The 19,903-nt window shown below is 40.4% G+C and overlaps 1 protein-coding gene and 1 pseudogene across 1 annotated transcript; one reads left to right on the top strand and one right to left on the bottom strand.

Annotated features, from left to right (window-relative positions):
• Nucleotides 1–309: 309 nt before the first annotated feature.
• On the bottom strand, nucleotides 310–2,397 carry LOC118842672 (annotated as a pseudogene).
• A 5,674-nt stretch (nucleotides 2,398–8,071) lies between these two features.
• On the top strand, nucleotides 8,072–19,640 carry PSMD7 (proteasome 26S subunit, non-ATPase 7). Its single transcript, XM_036751638.1, has 7 exons — nucleotides 8,072–8,265; nucleotides 13,698–13,789; nucleotides 14,505–14,597; nucleotides 15,658–15,755; nucleotides 16,096–16,176; nucleotides 17,168–17,259; nucleotides 18,611–19,640. Exons 1-7 carry the CDS (start codon nucleotides 8,192–8,194, stop codon nucleotides 19,053–19,055), a joined length of 975 nt encoding a protein of 324 aa, XP_036607533.1. The 5' UTR covers nucleotides 8,072–8,191; the 3' UTR covers nucleotides 19,056–19,640.
• The last annotated feature ends 263 nt before the right edge of the window (nucleotides 19,641–19,903 follow it).

The raw sequence follows: 19,903 nt of genomic DNA, 5'->3' as shown, positions 1-19,903 counted from the left end.
AAAATTTTATTTTAAAGGCAGTAAGAAAAACAAATTAAGATTTTTTTTCCATCTCTGTTCACCAAGATACTAAAAAGAATATATATAAGTTGGGTGTCCTGAATATCCTTCCAAGTCATGTCACTGTTGTCCAATGAAAGAGGCCATGGGATCATCTGGTCTCTGTTATTTCATTCTGGATGCCTCCATTTCCTCTTCTGTAGGCTCTCCAGCTTTGCACATGCTATTACAGGGCCTTTTCCTCTCATCTAGCTTCATGATCTCCTCAGTTTTTCATGTTTCTTCTTTTATTCATCTTCACCATTTGAACTACTCTTCTTGTGTTTCTTCTTTTTTCTTCTTCTTCTCCCCTTTCTGTTTTTCTTGGTGAAACTCCACCAGAGTTTTTGGTTTGCTCATTTGATCTTCTCCCACAGCATCATTAGCAATATATTCATCTGCATGAGCAATTTCCTTCCCAGTTTCTCCAGTATAGTTGGAGAATTTGACGAAGGAGTAATAGCACTTATACCCATCAACCTTCTTTCCAATAGGAACTCCCGATATGTATGACTGCTGATCTTGACATACTATTGGCTATTGAACAGCTATTGGATAGCTTGCTCTTGCTTTAATAATTGTTCCATGTCTTAAATATTCATAGCTTCTGTTTGAGTTAAAAGTAACAGAGGGAAGTGCATCCAAATGTTCTTGACCTCCATACTTCTTTAGGATGCTTTGAAATCTTTTTTGACTTTAAATGATTTATACAGCAACTCCAGTTTGTTGGATCTGCTTGGAGATGTACTTCAGACTCTGTTTTGTAAGTGTCCCAAGCAAACAACTATGTTTTTGACATTGAAATTATATCTTCAGTGTATTGAAACTAATTGTCTTCTGCATAACTAGCTTCATCAGGAGTATTTCCTATATTGGCATCGCTCTCATTTTTGGATGATAGCAGGAAGAAGTGACATCTAAATTTTGCAAGTATTTAGCAATATCTTTTTGAATCCTGAGATTCTAGACTATAATTTTGTCTTTTAGAGTCAAAATTCTGTCCAGACATATCAATGTTATCTGAATACTCATCTTCATCCTCATCTTCACTGGATGGCCTATTTCCATCTGAGAATTTGGTTCTTTTTCTCCCCACTGATATTTTGGGGAATTCACTTGTTCCATTAACTTTCCTGAGGCTAATTCTTCCTTTAGCTTCTGGGATTTCAGTGCATATTTAGCCAGATGAACTTTGGCATTTTCTTCTACAATCTTCATATGTTCTTCTAAGTTGTAGCAATTCCACCAATCCCTTTTCCCATCATAGTCAAACATAAATGAGGTTGGATATATTCATCTGCTGCTATATTCATTCCCATGAATTTGGTACCAACACACCTAGGTCTTTCAAAGCAGTCTTTTGGGGGGAGGCATGAATCAGAGCCCACATTTCTATCTGCTCCTTTGTGGCATTTCAGAGTCCTTCTCCTTCATTCCTCTCTTATGCCACTATCCAGATACTCTTTTTCTTTCTCAGACTGTGGTCTTTTTGATGGATCTACATACCATGGCACAGAGGAGATGTACTGAGGAATATGAAGACTGATAGCTTTTCCTTCTTCACCTGCTTCAGCTGAGGCATTCCCCAACTCTCTCTGTTCTACTTGACTGAGAAGAAAAAAGGGGTGGGGTGGGGGTGAATAATTGTATAACTGGATAAAAGTGAAAGACAGAAAGGGACTAATAAGAAAAACTACAAAGGAAAAGGGGTAACAAACAAAAGAAAAACAGGGGTGAAGGGAAATAGCGCTGCCTTAAAGAAAGATTAAAGTAAAGCCATTGAAGGAAGATACTACTGTATTTACAGCAAGAGTAGAGGAAAAGTCATAGCTTGAAAGGAAATCTATTTTAGAGACAAATGGAGGAAAAATATGAAATGAACTCATAACTTTAAATGTGAATAGATTAAACAATTCAATAAAATGAAAAAGAGCGACAGGATGTATAAGGAAACGAAACTTTACAATATGTTGTTTATAAGAAACACATTTTAAAAACACATTACAAAAAGCACATTTAAAAGTGTGCATGTATGTACACACATACACACAGAGTAAAACAGGAAATGGAAGATTTTATATAGATGAGAAAGCAGGCATATGAGTCTTTGGGGGGGTTGGTAATCAGGGTTAAGTAACTTGCCCAGGATCATAAAGCAAGTAAGTATCTGACGTCAGATTTGAACTCACTCTACAGCCAGTGCTCTATCTATTGAGTCACCCAACTCCCCTATAAATCAATCGTTACTGGTATTTTCTCAGTCACTTCTTTCCAGTATTAGTAAGGCCTTAAATTTTTTCCCATGATTTTGGTATGGTCCCCTCCTTCATACATTGCAAACTGATGCTTCAATACCATGACAATTGTTTTGCCTCCAGCATGTGTCACCTCTGTATACACTGGTCCCATCTGACTGCTTCTTCTGTATCTCCTACCATTTCTACTTCTAAGTAGAAATGTCAGAGTCCAAGTGGGATAATTCTACTAACCTTGATGGTGAAACTGTTGTTATAAAAATATTTGTGAATAACAAAAGACTGGCAAAATCAATATTGGAGGGACTACCAAAAAAATTAGTCACATTGTTGGTAAAACTGCAAACTCATTGGGATGAGAGCCTGAACTAGACTGGTAGCTGTGTGAATAGAGAGAAGGGAAAATAAAAGAGAGATACTATCAAGGTAGAAATGGCAAGTTTTGATAACCAGATCGAAGGTGTAAGGTGAGGGCAAAAGTGCACCTTCAATCTGGTTATCAAAACTTGCCATTTCTACCTTGATAGTATCTCTCTTTTATTTTCCCTTCTCTCTATTCACACAGCTACCACTCTAGTCCAGGCTCTCATCCCATCTCCTGGAATACTGAAAAAGATTTTGAACCGGTCTCTCTGTTCTCAAATCTCTGCCCACTTAAACCTGTCGTCTTCTACTCAACTGTCAAAGTGATTTTCCTAAGTCACAGGTTTGACCATGTCATTACACCTAGTCAATAAACTCCAGTGGCTTCCTACGGCCTCCAGGATCAAATATAAAGTCTTCTGTTTAGCTCTCCATAACCTGCTTCCTACCTTTCCAATCTTCTCACTCCTTATTCCCCTTTACAAACTCTACAATCCAGATCACTTCCTCTCCTGTGTCTATGCCTTGGCACTGCCCTTTCACGTCTACCTCTTAAATCCCACCTTCTTCAGGAGGCTCAGCTGCTGTATTAGCCACAGCACCACACACACACACACACACACACACACACACACACACACACACACACACACACCCATAGATTTCTCTCTGAAAATATATACCTTCTGAGAGATATGCCTTCTATGTGCTTCATTTACATGCTGTTGCCCTCATTAGAACACCATCCTGAGGGCACAGATCACGGGTTTTTTTCACTTTATTTAGTATCCCCAGCACTTAGCACAGTAACGGGCACATAGTAAGCACTTAACAAATGTGGTAACTGACTGATTGACTAATCTGTGGTAGCAAAGAATTGTGGATGCTTATCAACTGAGAAATGGCTAAACAAAATGGTTCATGAATATATTGGAATGTAATAACTGTATTAAAAGAAATAACTATGAGGAATCCAGGGAAGCATGAAAAGACATGGATGAGTGGATGTAAGATAAAGTATGCAGAACCAATAAACAATATACATAGCAACTACAACAGTGAAAGTGAAAATAAGAAAACAACAAAACCTGACACTTTATAGTGTTCATACAATTTGAGTAAGGGCAGCTAGGTGGCTCTGTGACCCTAGACAAGTCATTTAACCATTTTTCCTTCAGTTTCCTAACCTGTAAAATGAGATAGAGAAGGAAATGGCAAACTAGTCCAGTGTCTTTGCCAAGAAATCCCCAAATGGGGTCATGAAGAGTGGGACCTGACTGAAACAACTGAAAAACAAAATAATTATAGTGATCAAACTTGTCCCCAAAGAAGTGATGAGACAATGTACATAGTTCTCTTTTTGTAGAGCTGGGGGATTAAGGGTGGAGATGAAAGCATACATTGTCAAATCTAGTTGATGTGTGGTTTGGTATTACTGAGCTAATTTTTTTCTCTTCCTTTTTTATCCTGTGTTATGAGCGATAATTCACTAGAAAGGGAAGGAGGCAGGATACATTTTTAAAATATCTACAAAGGGTAACAACATAAAGTTAAATTAAGTGAATAAATTATTTGTAGATCATTTCCATTTTTCTTCTGCTTGTTGTTCCCATTCCATTTTTATCCTTAAATGCCTTTGGGAATTACTTTGCTTAGTTGGATCTCTTGCCAAACTGGTTTCATCTTCTACGGCTTCTCTTTGTTTTATGACTTAATACTGATCAAAATTATCCATCATCCTTATTTAAAAGATTTTACAAACTAGTTTATATTCAAAACCTGTATTGCCTGTGGCCACCATCCCTCTGCTTGTCAAGTGTTCACTAACTAAGGCACTTTTATGCTTTTTTGGGAGTTGATGTACAACAGTTAAATTTCTGCATAGACAATAATGTGTCAATGTCATTTCTACTGTCCATTACACATTTTCCATTATCTCGCTTGAAGATTTGGTTTAGAACTGCTTTGTTATTATGCCATATCTGGAGTCAAGTCTTCCCTCTGACAAATACTGGCTATGTGATCTTGAGCAAGTCAGAACCCCTCAGGGCTCTAGACAGCTCTCTAAAACTATATGTTGCAAAGAAGCCACCAACCTAGATGGGTAAAAGCATTTTCCTTACCTGGAAGTTCCTTATACCAATGAAATCACAGTTCTAGTCCTTATCCCCATTCCTATCTTTTTCTCAGTATTATTCTTTTTTCTAACTTTTTGCTAATTCTGACATCCTGACCTTTGCTCCAACAAGTCAGTGATCTGTACACAGATACCTGATTTAGAATGATTCTCACATCAACAAGTATTTTCCTGTTAAAATATAATGAATTTCATTTTTTGTGATGCCACTTGGTGCTCACCTCGCCTAGTGTCTATTGATTCTCTTTCAAAGAAAATATTCAAGATTTAATGATTTGAGGCTTCTGTATACTCTACATGTCTTTGTCCTCTCTTCATTCCTTATTCCTTAAATACATGCTTTACCATGTATTTATCTGATATCTTCACCTATTTCCACCTTTGCACTGAAATGCTAGGTGGCACAGTGGATAGACTATTGGGCCTGGAGTCAGAAAGATCTGAATTTAAATGTGGCTTCAAACACTAACTGTGTGACCATGAGTAAATCACATAACTTGTTTGCCACAGTTTCCTCAACTGTGAAGTGGGTATATAACAATAGTATCTACTTCTTAGGGTTGTTGTGTGGATAAAATGAGATATTTGTAAAGCACAGTGCCTGGCACATAGTAGATACTATATGTTAGCTAATATCATGATTATAATTTCCCTTTATCAATAGAATATATTGATTGCCATAGTATACATTCATTTAATTTGGAGGGTCTTATTGCATGCCTCATAAAATTGTTCTGCCCCCTCATCCTATACAATTGGTGTTGGCATACAAGCTGCAATTATTTTCATGGTAGACTTTTTGGAAATGCTTTTATGAACACTGTAGTACAAAGTGACCAAATGTACCATGAAATAGTATTTCTGATTGCCTTTAGTCAAATGATAAAACTGACTCTGCCATTTCTTTTCTTTGCTTCTCCAAAGAGCACTTGAGAACCACCTTCTTTAATCTTGAACTTTTTTTTTTTAATTTGTTCATGGTGAGAAGGTCAACCTTGGTAAGATTCAGTTCCTTCCGTAATATGTCCACTCATTGGTCATTGAACAAAGACCTCAAATTTGGAGAAATAACGACTAAGTCAACATTTACAGGATTAAAAATCATGAGATTCTTAGCGCTCTCTTCCCCCTTTTCTCTCATTTAACTACCATCTCAGTCCAGGAAAGCACAGGATTAGGGGATGTTTTGCATTTTGTTGTTGTTTGATGGACCGTTATGGACAAAGAATTCATTACCAAATGGCCAGACCACTGCTAGTGGTCCTCTCAATACTTAGGCTGGTGCTCAGAAAGCAGATTGTGTATGTTGCCAGAACAACACTTCCAGCATGGTAGAACTTTGCTAGAGCTTATGCTCCACTGGCCTAGCCTTTGAGAACCCAGGACCCTTCATATCACAACTGAGCACTAACATAAGGCTTTGTGTCTAAGAGGAGGCTGTGCTATTCTGGGCTGAACCTCATCGCACAGCAGCTAGTCAGGATTAGTAAAGCCAAACAGATTTCTGTAGAGCATACCTAGTTTTCATAAATGCTGAGCTCCACAGAAATCAAACAGAAAAGCTTTCTAAAATTCAAAGTATAGCATCTTAAGGAAATTCCTCTCAAAAAAATGACATTTTTAGATGAAAATTAACCTTCTGTTCATAAATCAGGACGATGGCATTGACCCTCGTTTATTAATTACAGGGAATCTTACTATCACCCATTCACTGACACAGCAGAAACTGGAACCAAAAGCCAATTGTATCTATTCAATTATCCATGACTTCAGAAAAGGAACATGGAAACTGTGCCAATTTTAAGATGCTACAAAGTGGACAAGTATGCTAACCTTGGAGTGTTGAAATTGGCATCAGTGGCCTGTAGTTTGAATTCTGGTCTGGGCAAGTCACTTAATCTTTATGGACCTGTTTCCTCATCTGTAAAATGAGAGGCTTGCATTAGATGTCCTCCAGGGAAGGTCCTGTCCAGATTTTAGCTGCAAGGTTATTTCTTCTCATTTTTCAGTGTCTGAATAACTCAGCCTAATTATCTGAAAATGGTCCCAGCTATCACTACATGAAGGCCTTTTAATACTTTATAGAGAAGTGACTATGAGATGTCAATATTTTTTCACTTAAATAGATGTTTTAGAGAAATAACTGCTTTGGGATTTGGACAATTGTTCATCCTTCATTTTCAGAGGACCAATGACATTATGGGGGTGATATCCTGATTTACATGTGAATTGGAGTTCTGTGAGCCAGAGTTGCACAAAGTCATCACCCTTATTCTCTCTTCCAGAGTCACAGAAATCCAGTGGCAAGACAAAAGTCAGGAAGACTGACAATGGCTCAGGTTGCCGTAGATGACCTTGGAATCTTCCATGTCTAACCAAGCTCTACGTGCTGCAGGACATCAGCTTTCAGCTGCCTTCCTGGCTTCATTGGAACAAATTGTTCTCATCAGCCCATTCCATCGGGGGAGTCTTCACATGCTTGGGGCAGTCCTCTCCCTGACTCACTGATGGGTTTGATGCCTGTGACTGGGATAAACCATAAGGGAAGACGGAAGCAGGGGGGTAGGACTAGGTGACCCCTAAGGTAGCCCTCCCAGCTCGGCTCTCTCTGCTTTACGGGCCCCTGTTCCATCTCCTGGAGCTAATAAATGCAATACACGGACTAAATCATCAGTCTTATAATTATGCAGTTGGTATACGGCAAGCAGGGGAGGTAAACAAAGACCAAAGGGGGTCAATCCCCTAAAAATATTAGGGAACGTAGGCGGCTACGAGTCTTAGCGGATAGAGCTCCCGCCTTGGAGTCAGGATTATCTATCTGTACCGGGCAGTTATTAGCTGTGCGGTCCTGGCAAGTCACTTCACGCCTGTGACTCAGTTTCCTCATCTTTAAAATGAGATTGGCTTCCATAGCCTTTAAGGGTCCTTCCAACTCAAATCTGGGCTCTTACGAAAGGAATAAAGACCTCACGCTAAGGGGGAAGGGCGAGATGGGGGGAAGGGGACTCTGGCCCGGGGCTCTCCAGGGCCAGGAAGCTCAGGGAGGCCCGGGTCTACCTGGGATGGGGGCTGGTGTAGACTTTTTCAGCGACCAAGGCCCCTTTCTGGCCCTCAGTTTCCCAATCTGTCAAACTAGAGTTCCGAACTCCTAAAGGGTCTCTGGTCTCCCACACCGGCTTTGCACCCGCCCGCGCTTGCCTTCTCAAGATGGCGGCGCTCGCTGGCGTGGTGCAGGCCGGGAGCGGAAGTGGAGGCGGGAGCGGGAGCGGAAGCGGAAGGAGGGTGGCTGCGTGAGGCGGCGGAAAGGGCGGAGTCGGAGCCTGGAGTTTGCGGACGCTGAGGGGAGTCGCTGCGGCTGCCGACTTTTGCCGGGAGACGGGCTTGGCGGGCTGGCGCGATGCCGGAGTTGGCGGTGCAGAAGGTCGTGGTTCACCCCCTGGTGCTCCTCAGTGTGGTGGATCACTTCAACCGGTGAGCGCGGCCCGTCCGGCGGGCGGACGGACGGAGGGGCTGAGGCCTAGGCCGGCGGCGGCGGCGGCTGAGGCTGAGTCACTGGGGCCGATGGGCCCGCCCGGCGGCGGGGAGGCCTCGGGAGCCACCGTGGCGCCCCTCGGCTCTTTCGCTCCAGGCTGCCTCCCCCAGCCCACAGCCCTCCACCCCCTCGCCCATCCCCCGGAGCCCCCACCCAGGGGGAGAGGGGGTTTAGGGTCAAATCCTCCGCCTGATAGGGTGGCCACGCTTGTAGCACCCACCTCGCACGGTTATTGATGTGCGCGATGTGTGTCAACGCTGTATTATTTATATATAGATATATATAGATAGATACGGGCCCTAGGTGGCTGGAGTAAGGAAGTCTGGTAAGGGGAATAAAACTCCCAAAAGAAACAGTCACAATATGCAGTATTAAAGGAAAACTGAATAGAGGTATTAAAACTGCCGGGTGAGATCTAAAGAATTAAGGCTCCTTTCTCCAGCCACCTTTGCCTCTGACAGCTGAACTGAAAACCCTGTACCAGCTCCCCGACGAGAGTTTACCTTTTAGAAAAGAATTATAATACGAGGGAAATACATTTTATTTCCTGCTTACATTTGGACTGTCCAGACTATCATACTTAAGTCAGTTTTTATGCTTTCAAATATAAACAAACACTTGTTGGACATACGTCCTTTGAACCTTAGATTCAGATTGTTTGTTCCAAGAAGATGGGTTCTGCTTCTTTTGAACTTGGCTTTATATAACAGAGTTCAACTTAACAACCAAAATCAAGCACACAAAACAAAAAAAAAAAAAAACAACCTATGTGGTGAATTGAGAATACCACCTAGTGTATAATATGTATGCTTTTTAGGGTGCTGATCATTGTTTTATTTTCCTTATGAATTAAAAACGATTCCAAAGGCATTCTTTAACTTCTGTTTTTTTGTGGAAGACCATCATTGTTTATTTTTATGAGTTGATTCATATGGAGTTTGATACTGTGCTCATTTTAACAGGTGTGGGAACTGTGTTAAACAAGTAAAGTCACTTGTCTGAAGCTAAATAAACAAATCAGTAAGATCCTGTAAGTAAGAGTCCCGAAGTTTGGTTGATCCCATATTTCTCTAGCTTTACCTGGCATAGAATAAATATCAACAGTAGCTTATTAAGAGAAAAATTGGGTCACACTGAAAAGCAATAAGGCAGTATGGCCACTGGAGTTTGTCAGTCGTCAGCTTCCCTGTTCTTTGATAACCAGTGGTGTGTGTGATAGAGTAGAGCCCTGGCCATGTCAGAAGGGCCCCAGACCCTAGGCAGTTTACTTGACTTCTCTAAAACTTAGTTTCCTGTGTAGATAATGATGCTTGTACCCACTTCACAGATTGGCTTTAGGATCAAATGAGATGATGAATGCAAAGTGTTTTGTAACTTAAAACTACCGTACGTCAATATCGGCTGCCACGATGGCAAGATAAATCATTCCATCTGTGTACTTTAAGATTCTTGTCTGTAACATGAGCTTGCCACCACCCATGCCCTCTGTCTCCTAGGGAAAAGCCAACACAAATTGGATGCTGTCTTATGAATAAAAATATTTGGAACACATTAGGAAAAAAAAAAGTAGAAATTTTAAATGATGATGGGAATATGTAAGTTCATCATTTTCCCAGTTCCTCTTTTCCTGCTCAGATAGGGTCACCAGATTCTCTCTGGTAATTGCATGCACAGAAGCTATAATAATAGTAATAGCTAAATTATACAGGGCTTACTATGTGTCAGGATCTGTTAAGTGCTTTTACGATTGTAATCTCATTTGATCATCGCAATGACCCTGGGAGGCAGGTGCTATTGTGATCCCCATTTTACACATGAAGAAACTGAGGCAGATGGAAGTAAAATGATTTGCCTGGGATCACACAGCTAGTTAATAAGTGTCTGAGACCAGATTTGATCTCAGGTCTTCCTGTCTCCAGACCCAGCCCTCTTACCCACTCAGTCGATTAACTGCCTTAATGGTTGATTTTAAGTATTCAAATCGGAGATTCTTAGATTCATGAACTTTGAAGAAAAAAATATACCTTTATTTTCACTAAAACTAAGTGAAATTTATTGTTTCCTTCAATTATGAATGTAAGCAACAAACATTTAGAGAAGGGGTCCATAGGTTTTACCAAAACACCAAAGGCATCCATGGTACAAAAAATGCTAAGGAATCCTGGTATGGCACTTGGATACGTACAAGATACATAGCATTATTAAATCCACTTGATCTTATGGACATAGATGAGATTCCCCTAGAAAAGCATAGCAGTCTCAGGATTCTCTTAGCATCTGTGAAACCAAGCCAGTAATATGCAGAAAAGTACTTGGCTTTCATGATAACATTCAGTTAACTTTGAAAAGATTTGGGGCTGTAACAAAATTGACACTTGGTCTAACCATTCTGGATATCATTTTGGAATTATTCAAGAAAATTGACTAAACTGTTAATACCTTCTGACCCAGCAAAACAGTTTCTAGCATTACACCCCAAGGAAGTCAAAAGGAAATATAGGTGTGGTATATGCCAAAACATAAGTGGCAGTTTTTATAGCAGCAGAAAACAAAGTGAGTGCCCATCATTTGGAGAATAGCTGAATAAACTTTGGAATATAAATATAATAGGATATTATTGTACAGTGAGAAAGGAATATGAGGAAATCAGGGAACTACAGGAATAGGATTCTAGATTTAGGACTGGACCTTAGAGGCCAAGTCCAACCCCTTCATTTTACAGATGAGGAAACTGAGGCACAAAAAGATTAAGTGATTTGCCCAGGGTTCTAGAGCTAATAAATATTTGAGGCAGAATTTAAACTCAGGTCTTCCTGGTATTTATAAACTGATGCAGGGTGAAAAGAGCACTAAAAGGAAGCCAGACTGAGTGATTAGAAAACCAGTAATGGTCCCAGAAAATGAAATTAAATATATTTCTTTACTCTCATCAGAGAGGCAAGAGACTACTACTAGGGCATAATGTTGTATGAATTGTTAGACATGATTTGGTTTCAGTGGAAGAGGTATTTCCAGAAGTAGCATTAAAAACAAAAGGCAATAAGACTTTAGGAGAGAAAAAAGTTTGAGAAAATGGGGGATACCGCGCTTGGAGAAACTTAGAAGGAAAAAAATTAAGTACAATAGCTTTTAAATATATTTTCCAAATTCTGGTCGAGTGACATTTGAAAGCCTTATAGTTAAGAAGCAGACCTATTTACTAAATTTTAACATTTTCTCCATCATTAACAGCGAAGCCAACCACATTTGGACTGTAATATCACAGCCTTGATATCAGGTGGAGCATAAAACCTGCTCACCAAAGGTGCTGAATAAATGATGCAAAATACTGTTCAGACTGATGGAGGGTGCCCATCACAGAGTTCAAGTGGAAAGAGGGATTCCCTATAGAAATGTGATCAAGTCCTCCAAATACCTTTGTTTGCCGATAACATTGCTCTGAGTCCCAGAACATTGAATAGCCTCCTGAAGGAGATCAATACTCATTCAAAAGCATTTAACCTTTACTAGCCACACCACAAAAATCAAGGGGATAAAGAGTACTTGTTCAAACTGAAGATACCTAGTTAAAGAGCTAGCTCACAGAGTTGGTCGGCAGCATGTTTATCTTGCACAGACACTGCAGAAGGTCAGTGACCTGGACCCATAATTGAATAGTAGGGAAGGAGTAGACTGGCTTGAATTTGGGAAATTTTATAGTGTTTTTAATGACCTTGGGCTTTCTTCCCTGAAACAAAAATCCCCTTTTAAAAATGCCAGTATTCTTCCCATGCTGTGATATGGCTTCAGATCATGGAATGCCACAGTCTTCATATAATTAAAATTGCGAGTCACCCACACAGCAATGGATAGATTCATAATAGGTGTGACTAGATTGTAGTATATTATTGTACGACAAAAATTATGTAAAAGTCTTCAAAGAGATTGTTCAGCCAGGGAAAAAAGTGGGCCAATTAAATTGCGAGAGTGAGGAGTAACATGAGGATAGTCAATGTACTCCATGCAGGCTCATATGATGTCAAAATCTAGAGCAAGAGCTCTTAACCTGGGGTCAATGGATAGATTTCAGGGGGTCTATGAACTTGGATGGGAAAAAAATTATATCTTTATTTTCATTAATCTAACATTTCCTGGAGGCAACAAACTGCTGCAATAATATTTGGCTTTATTAGACTTCCAAAGGAACGTATGACACAAAGATTTAATATCCCTAATTTCAAGAAAGGTCCCCATCACATGTGTAAATCTCCTTTCAAGAATTTATAAAAAGACACAACCAAGAATTGCGTGGATTGGGTTGGAGTGGATGAGTCTCATGCCATCAGAGGCTATGTCTCCATCAGAGATAGCCTCAGAATACCAGTGTTTCTGGATTGGATGAACTGCTCAGGACCGACTTGAAGGATTTCTAACTTTTTAGTAACAAATAGTTGATAATTAAAAAAACACCTCAAAACATGTCTGTTTCCTTTTAATTTAGTAACAGCTGCCAAGATCCATTTGTACCTATGCAATCAGTATTTTTTTTTATGTTTTTGTTAACCTTTTTTTTCCATATTATAATTTGCCTCAGTAACCCTCTCCCAGAGAGCCTCTCCCATGTCATAACAAATAATATTTTAACACAAAAAGAATGGGTGGAGGGGGGTCAGCATAACTGATCAGTATATCCCAAAAAGTCTGAAAATACGTACACTGTACCCCACTTACTCATGGACCTCCCACCTCTGCTTATTCTTTGTCATTTTACAACATTCACTTTTGATTTTGCAGGGAGGGGAGTGGGGGTGTTTCTTTCCATTTACATTGGGATAGTCTGTGTATATTACTTTCTGGGCTCTTTGCATCATTTTATGTAGAGCTCGTATTTTACTTCTCTGTATTCATCATACTTGTCATTCCTTACAGCGCAGTAATGTTACATTAATGCACCACCATTTCTTTTGGCCATTCCCCGGTCATTGGGCATCTGCTTTGTTTCCAATTCTTTGCCATCACAGAAAGTACTCCTATAAATATTTTGGTGTATATGGAGCTTACCAATGTCGTCCTTGGGATATGAGCCTAGTTTTGAACTCTCTTGAGTGTGAACACTTTAGTGCTTCATTTGCTTAATTCCGAGTTGCTTTCCAGAATGATTGTACTGATTCACGTCTCTACTAACAATGCACTAGTGTTCCTATCTTCCTCAAGTCCCTCTAACATTTACTATTACTGTCTTTTGTCACGTCTGCTAATTTGCAGGGTATGAGGTGAAACTTCACAATTGTTTTGTGATGAATATTTTTATGAGGCTGTAATTGATACCTGCAGGATTCACATGTTTGTGTATTTATTATCCAAACTGACTGTCTTCTGTTTTCTCTTTTAGAATAGGAAAGGTTGGGAATCAGAAACGTGTTGTTGGTGTGCTCTTGGGGTCATGGCAGAAAAAAGTACTTGATGTCTCCAACAGTTTTGCAGGTAACAGATAATATTACTTTCTGGCCAAAGGTAAGACCAAGAGTGGGGAAACCTGTGGCATCAAAGCCACATGTGGCCGCCTAGGTCTTCAAGGGCGGCCCTTTGATTGAATCCAAACTTCACAGGATAGATTCCCTTAATAAAAAGATATGTTCTGTAAAGTTTGGATTCAGTCAAAGGGCTGCATTTGAGGACCTGGAGGGCCACATGTGGCCTCGAGGCTGCAGGTTTCCTAACCCTGGGTGAGACTCGTTGTCAAACTATCCACCTTTGGTGCAGCTAGGTGGCTCAGTGAGTAGAGTAGTGGCCCTGGAGTCAGGAAGACCTGAGTTCAAATGAGGCCTCAGACACTTGACACACTAGATATGTGACCTCGGGCAAGTCACTTACCCCAATTGCCCTGCTCCCCCCTCCAAAAACAAAACCCGAAAAAAACCCGTCCACCTTTAAAGTTTTTATTTTTCTTGCTAATCGTTCCTCAAATATTCTGGCCATTTAACTAGTTAGGAATAACTAAAGTTGTCCACACAAATAGACATTATTGTTTATTTTTAATATTGATTCCAGGACAAGCCAGTAAATTGAGATTATATCTTTACTGATTCTAACATCTGTATAAATTATTAGGTGATAAGGTTGAGCACCATTTATTTTTATATATTTCTGTGCTTTTTATTAACCAACATAATAAACTACATCTTGCTTTTTTCTTTAGTCCCTTTTGATGAAGATGACAAAGATGACTCGGTCTGGTTTCTTGATCACGACTATTTGGAAAATATGTACGGAATGTTTAAGAAGGTCAATGGTATGTATTGTTTGAGAGGGACTTGTAACATCTTATAATTATGCATAGTCACAATCAAAAAGAGCTAGCTCCATGTAATTCTGACTTAATATCTAATCCAGCCCCCTTGTTTTGCAGATTAAGAAACAGACCTGCAGAGGTTAAATGAGCTGCCCACAATCACATTTTAGAAGGGGCAGAGCCAAGACTCTTAGCTCCTAATTCAGTGCTTTTTGCATTAGACTATATTATATTACAGTTCTATGACCAGAAATACATTTTAGGAAAATTATTTTGGCAGGAGACAGAATGTGTTCTTTCAGACGCTTACATTTTATCTTGCATTTAAATATTACTTTAAATTTTCTAGTTTTTCTGTTTATGTTTGTCTTACTTCAGATTAGATTCTTAACTCCTAGAGAAAGCATGAACTATAGTGTCTTTTAGGAGAGGAAGTCAATAAAGTGAACTTCACCATCTCTTCAGAGTTCATATTTTTCAGAAATATAAACAAAATCTGTTGCTAATTTTGTATTGTAGAACAGGGCTGTCCAAAATGTGGCCCACCATGCGATTTATGCGGCCCACCTACAAGCATAGAAATTTACATAAATGCTTTAATAAACAAAGCCGAGCTACTGCAGAGCTCTCACTAAAATGACAAATCAAAATATATCGTCTATTGTTTCAATTAAAACCTAAGGTTGGACAGCCCTGTTGTAGAAGATAAGTACTGTATATTCAGATATATATTAATATAGATTAATATAGGCTGCCTATAAAAATGTAAAATTCCCCTTATTGCCTCTCTTTTATTCCCCACGTTACTCACTGTAGAGTAGATGCTTAACAGTTGCTTGTTGATACTTCATTTCCTTTCCCCTCTTGGTAGAGAGTTTAAAGACTACAGGTATTGAATGTTGCATGCTCCAGCAGACCTAATTCCATTAGAGGGAGATGCCTGGGGTCTTTAGAAGTTCAGAAAACAAGACTTAAATCCTTCCAAACAATTTGGATTCCTTCCCTTAGGGAGTGACCTTTTCAAAATTATGCTTACAAGAATTCTTTTTTTTCTTCCCAGCCAGAGAAAGAATAGTTGGGTGGTACCATACAGGCCCAAAGCTACACAAGAATGACATTGCTATCAATGAACTCATGAAAAGATACTGTCCTAACTCGGTAAGTGCTCTCCAAAAAGTAACCCCTAGAGAGTGCCCCTTGGTTACTTGTATTGTCAGCTCAGACAGGATGGTCATAGAAAGGACTAATATGGGATTATAGTAAATTGTTTAAGCCCAAAGGGACATTAAATCCATTTATCACATGATAAATAGCTAATTCATTAATGATGATGAAAATGTAGAGCAGGTTCTGTAACGTGGACTTAACCTGGGCTCATTGCTGACAAAATAACCCTGTAATACAACCTACAGACGCATGGCTGGAGCCTGAAACTTGTCTCGTGCACTTTCTTCTCTGCCATGCCTGCGATGGTTTGCTAAAGTGTTTTCTCCTCCAGGTATTGGTGATTATCGATGTGAAGCCCAAGGACCTTGGGCTGCCCACAGAAGCATATATTTCCGTTGAAGAAGTTCATGATGTGAGTCATCCAACATTTTTGATTTTTAAAAGTCTTTTTTTTTACACTTTTCATCTGCTACAAGAACACATGGCTTTGGTTCTGTTTGGCATGTAACATTTCCAAGACAAAAACCCCTGTTGTATTTTTGGAAAAAAACATTGTTTCTGCTAACACTTTAGGTTTAAAAAGCTCTTCTTTGAGTTTTAATTCTTGAATTGTAGACTGTTAGAATCAGAAAGGATATTGAAGAACATCTAGTTCATTCCCTTCTTTTTGCAGCTAAGGAAACGGCAGCCTAGAGAATCAAGTGAAAAGTTGGTAACAAAACTGGACCCAGGTCCTAAGGAGTCCACACTCCTTCCCCCTCCCCCTCACTGCTCAGTGAGCGCCTTGGTGGTTTTGGTCCCAGGAACTGTTTTCAAATGATAGGATTATCTGTCCATCTAATAGATCAGTCCTGCAAAGGGCTAGCTGGCAGGACACCCAAAGAAAATATTTACCATGTGTGCACTGATATCTGCCTTGTACTCTGCTGCCCAGTGCCTCTCAGAAGAGTTGGAGACTGGCCAGAGAATTTTTGCAGAGCTGACTCTTGGCCTGACAGTGGCTCCTGACCTCTGTGTGGATCCTCATTATTACAGTTACAGGAGTGATGCAGGGATGGGGAAGAAGCAAGCCAGGGCCTAGTAGTATTGTTTTATTTTCAGGGCTTTTTCTAAACTATTAAGCAGCTACCAGGAAAAATTAAATTTAAGTTATTTCAACTCTACGAATGTTCCATCATCTAAACATATAAATACTAGGCAGGAGGTAGCTCCAGGTTTGCTCTAGTGTCTGTGTGGATCTGGCTTCTCAGCAGCTGCTGTAGATTGCAGCCCATTCACTGCCTTTCCCGGTGTGATTCTTGCCCTTGTCTGACTTGTCTCTTCTCAATAAAGGAGCCATCCAGAGCCTTGGTGCATTTCCTGTGAAGTATAATGTCATGACAGTCAGGCCTCCTCTCTTCCAGGACGGAACGCCAACCTCTAAGACATTTGAGCATGTGACCAGTGAAATCGGAGCAGAGGAAGCAGAAGAAGTGGGAGTGGAGCACCTGCTCCGGTGAGACCTGGTCCTAGTGGGTCATGGCCACTGTGTGGCAGAGCAAAGCTGTGACTGTCATAGAGGCACAGACCGAGCTCTGAAAGGGAGGTACCTCGGGAGCCATCTGGCTCAAACCCATGCTTTCCAGAGGGGAGACTGAGGCTCGCTTAAGATCACAACACAGGATTGAGCCCCATCCCCTTTCCACTATGCCACCTGCTTCCTATCATTTGCCTAGAGCACAGTGTAGTCATGTTTCTACATAAACTTCTTTTTCTAGGAGTCATTTATTTATTTTGTATCCTAGTGAGTCTGATTTGAATATGTCATATTTGTGTGGCTCTTCTGTTTGAAAAGGTACGATTGTTAAGATTCCTTTCAGTTGTGATTCTCTTACCTAACGAAGCTTCAGCATCCCATTGATGCGGCACTTTTTAGAAGTGGGAGACAGGAGTTACTGAATTTGACTTGTCTGTGATCAGATAAGTTATAGGATCTTTAGATAAGTTAATTTTTATCGGTATTATGTTTAACTTTGCAAAATACCATCTTCCCAACAGCACTATGAAATAGGTCATGCCATTATTGTGATCCTAGGATTTAGGGCTGAAAGGGACCTTAGAAATAAATTCTCTAGTTCAGTCTCTTTTCACAAATGAGGAAACTGAGATTTAAAGGGGTTAAGAAACTTCCATACCACCCTTCGTGACTTGGTTTCTAGATGTCCATGACCAGTATTGCTGTCATTAAGTAAGGCTTTTCACAATTCAGTAATGATCATCCTGCTAGAATCACCCTTTTCCCATATGGTACTTGAAGATTTGGAGGGTATGTGATCTCCTTGATCTGAGCCCGCCCCCCGCCTCACTGTCCCATCCTAGTCTTGCTGCTGCTTAGTAGGACATTTGTGTCCAAGCTGTTGAGGAGCTTCTCTGCCCTGAGCTACCTGAGTAGTGGGGGTTGATTTTAATTTAAAAAAAGAAGTATTTTGGTTAGTAAACATCTTTATTGATACCCTTTATGTTGTCTGGATTTTCTTTTGTAACCCTCATTCTTCCCAGAGAGCCATCCCTTTTAACAAAAAGATTTAATTTTCTCTTGTTCCTTGAATTCCTTTAGGAAGATTGAACTTTTTTCCTCTTTAAAGTCACTCCAGGTCAAAAATCTGTGATCCTATAAATTAATCGGGATTAAACCTAAGTCTAATAGTTAATATCTCCCCAAATCCTTAAATTTCCAGATAGTTTAGACACAAAATTCCTGTTTCACTTTACTTCCTTTCTCTGGCCAAGCTGGGTGTTTTCTTAGAGCCCTTGTTGGAAGGACAGTTGCCTAATACACTTTCCCATCCTATTCTGGACCATTGCAGAGACATCAAAGACACCACAGTGGGCACCCTTTCTCAGCGTATCACGAATCAGGTCCATGGCTTAAAGGGACTAAACTCCAAGCTTCTGGACATCAGGGGCTACCTGGAGAAAGTGGCCATGGGCAAGCTGCCCATCAACCACCAGATAATCTACCAGCTGCAGGACGTCTTCAATCTGTTGCCTGATGTCAACCTACAAGAGTTTGTCAAGGCGTTTTACCTGAAGACCAATGACCAGATGGTGGTGGTGTACCTGGCCTCACTAATCCGCTCGGTGGTTGCCTTGCACAACCTCATCAACAACAAGATTGCAAACCGGGACGCTGAGAAGAAAGAGGGGCAGGAAAAGGAGGAGAGCAAGAAGGAGAGGAAAGATGACAAGGAGAAAGACAAAGATAAGGAGAAGGGCGATGCCAAGAAAGAGGAGAAGAAGGAGAAAAAATAAAACTGGGGGTGTTGTTTGGAAATTAAAATATTGCAGGCTAAATGAGTATGCTGCTAGAGGGTTCTTTTCACTGTCAAGTGCTTGTTATAACGTTGTTTTGATAGTTCTCTGCCTTATCTCAGAAAGGGAAGGCCCTTGCTGTGGGATCATTCAAGTAATAGGAGGGTAAAGGGGACCGAGTTCCCCAAAGTGGCAGCTGCGACACAGGCATGTGCTATTGGAGTCTTATGGTCTGGGTGTCAAGCGTGTGGAAAGTGAGGAGGAGCAAAGATGTGGTGTAGCTTACTTTATTTTTTTCCTAATAAAACCATGTTTTGAAAAACCATTGTCTGCCCTCTTCTCATCCTTAAGACCATTTGGGTCTGTCCCCAGCAGTGCATAAAACTTGCAGACTATGCATAAATGCATGCACACTGCCTTTATCTGCCTGCGTTTTGTCCCTCCTCCTGAACTCTTGGTAGAGGATCCCACACCAAGGGATTTCACTTTCTGAGCCTGAGATTGCCTCAACAGCCTCAGGGTTTGAGATACAGCTCCATATATTGTTTACCTTCAAAGAGATAATTAAATGGTTTGGTTTGTAAATTTGTCTTCTAGTCATTTTTGACTCTGGAAGCTAATGATCAGGGAGTCTGGAATGAGTTCAGGTGATGAGACAACTCAGCTGAAGGTCTTGGAAGCAACAGAGCCAAGCCTGAAAGAAACTTACTTTACATATGACCCTTGAAAGGTATGGATCTCAACCCATTAAATATAGCTGAGATAGGTAGGCATCTTGGTGTAGAAAAGATTATACTGAACCAGGAGTGTGGTGATCCCTTGCCTAGTCCCAACTCTGCTCTCAACTT

Source organism: Trichosurus vulpecula, chromosome 3 (assembly GCF_011100635.1).
Source record: "Trichosurus vulpecula isolate mTriVul1 chromosome 3, mTriVul1.pri, whole genome shotgun sequence".
NCBI lineage: Eukaryota > Metazoa > Chordata > Mammalia > Diprotodontia > Phalangeridae > Trichosurus > Trichosurus vulpecula.
Note: the sequence above shows the minus strand (reverse complement) of the source record. Positions and strands in the feature narration are given on the sequence as shown.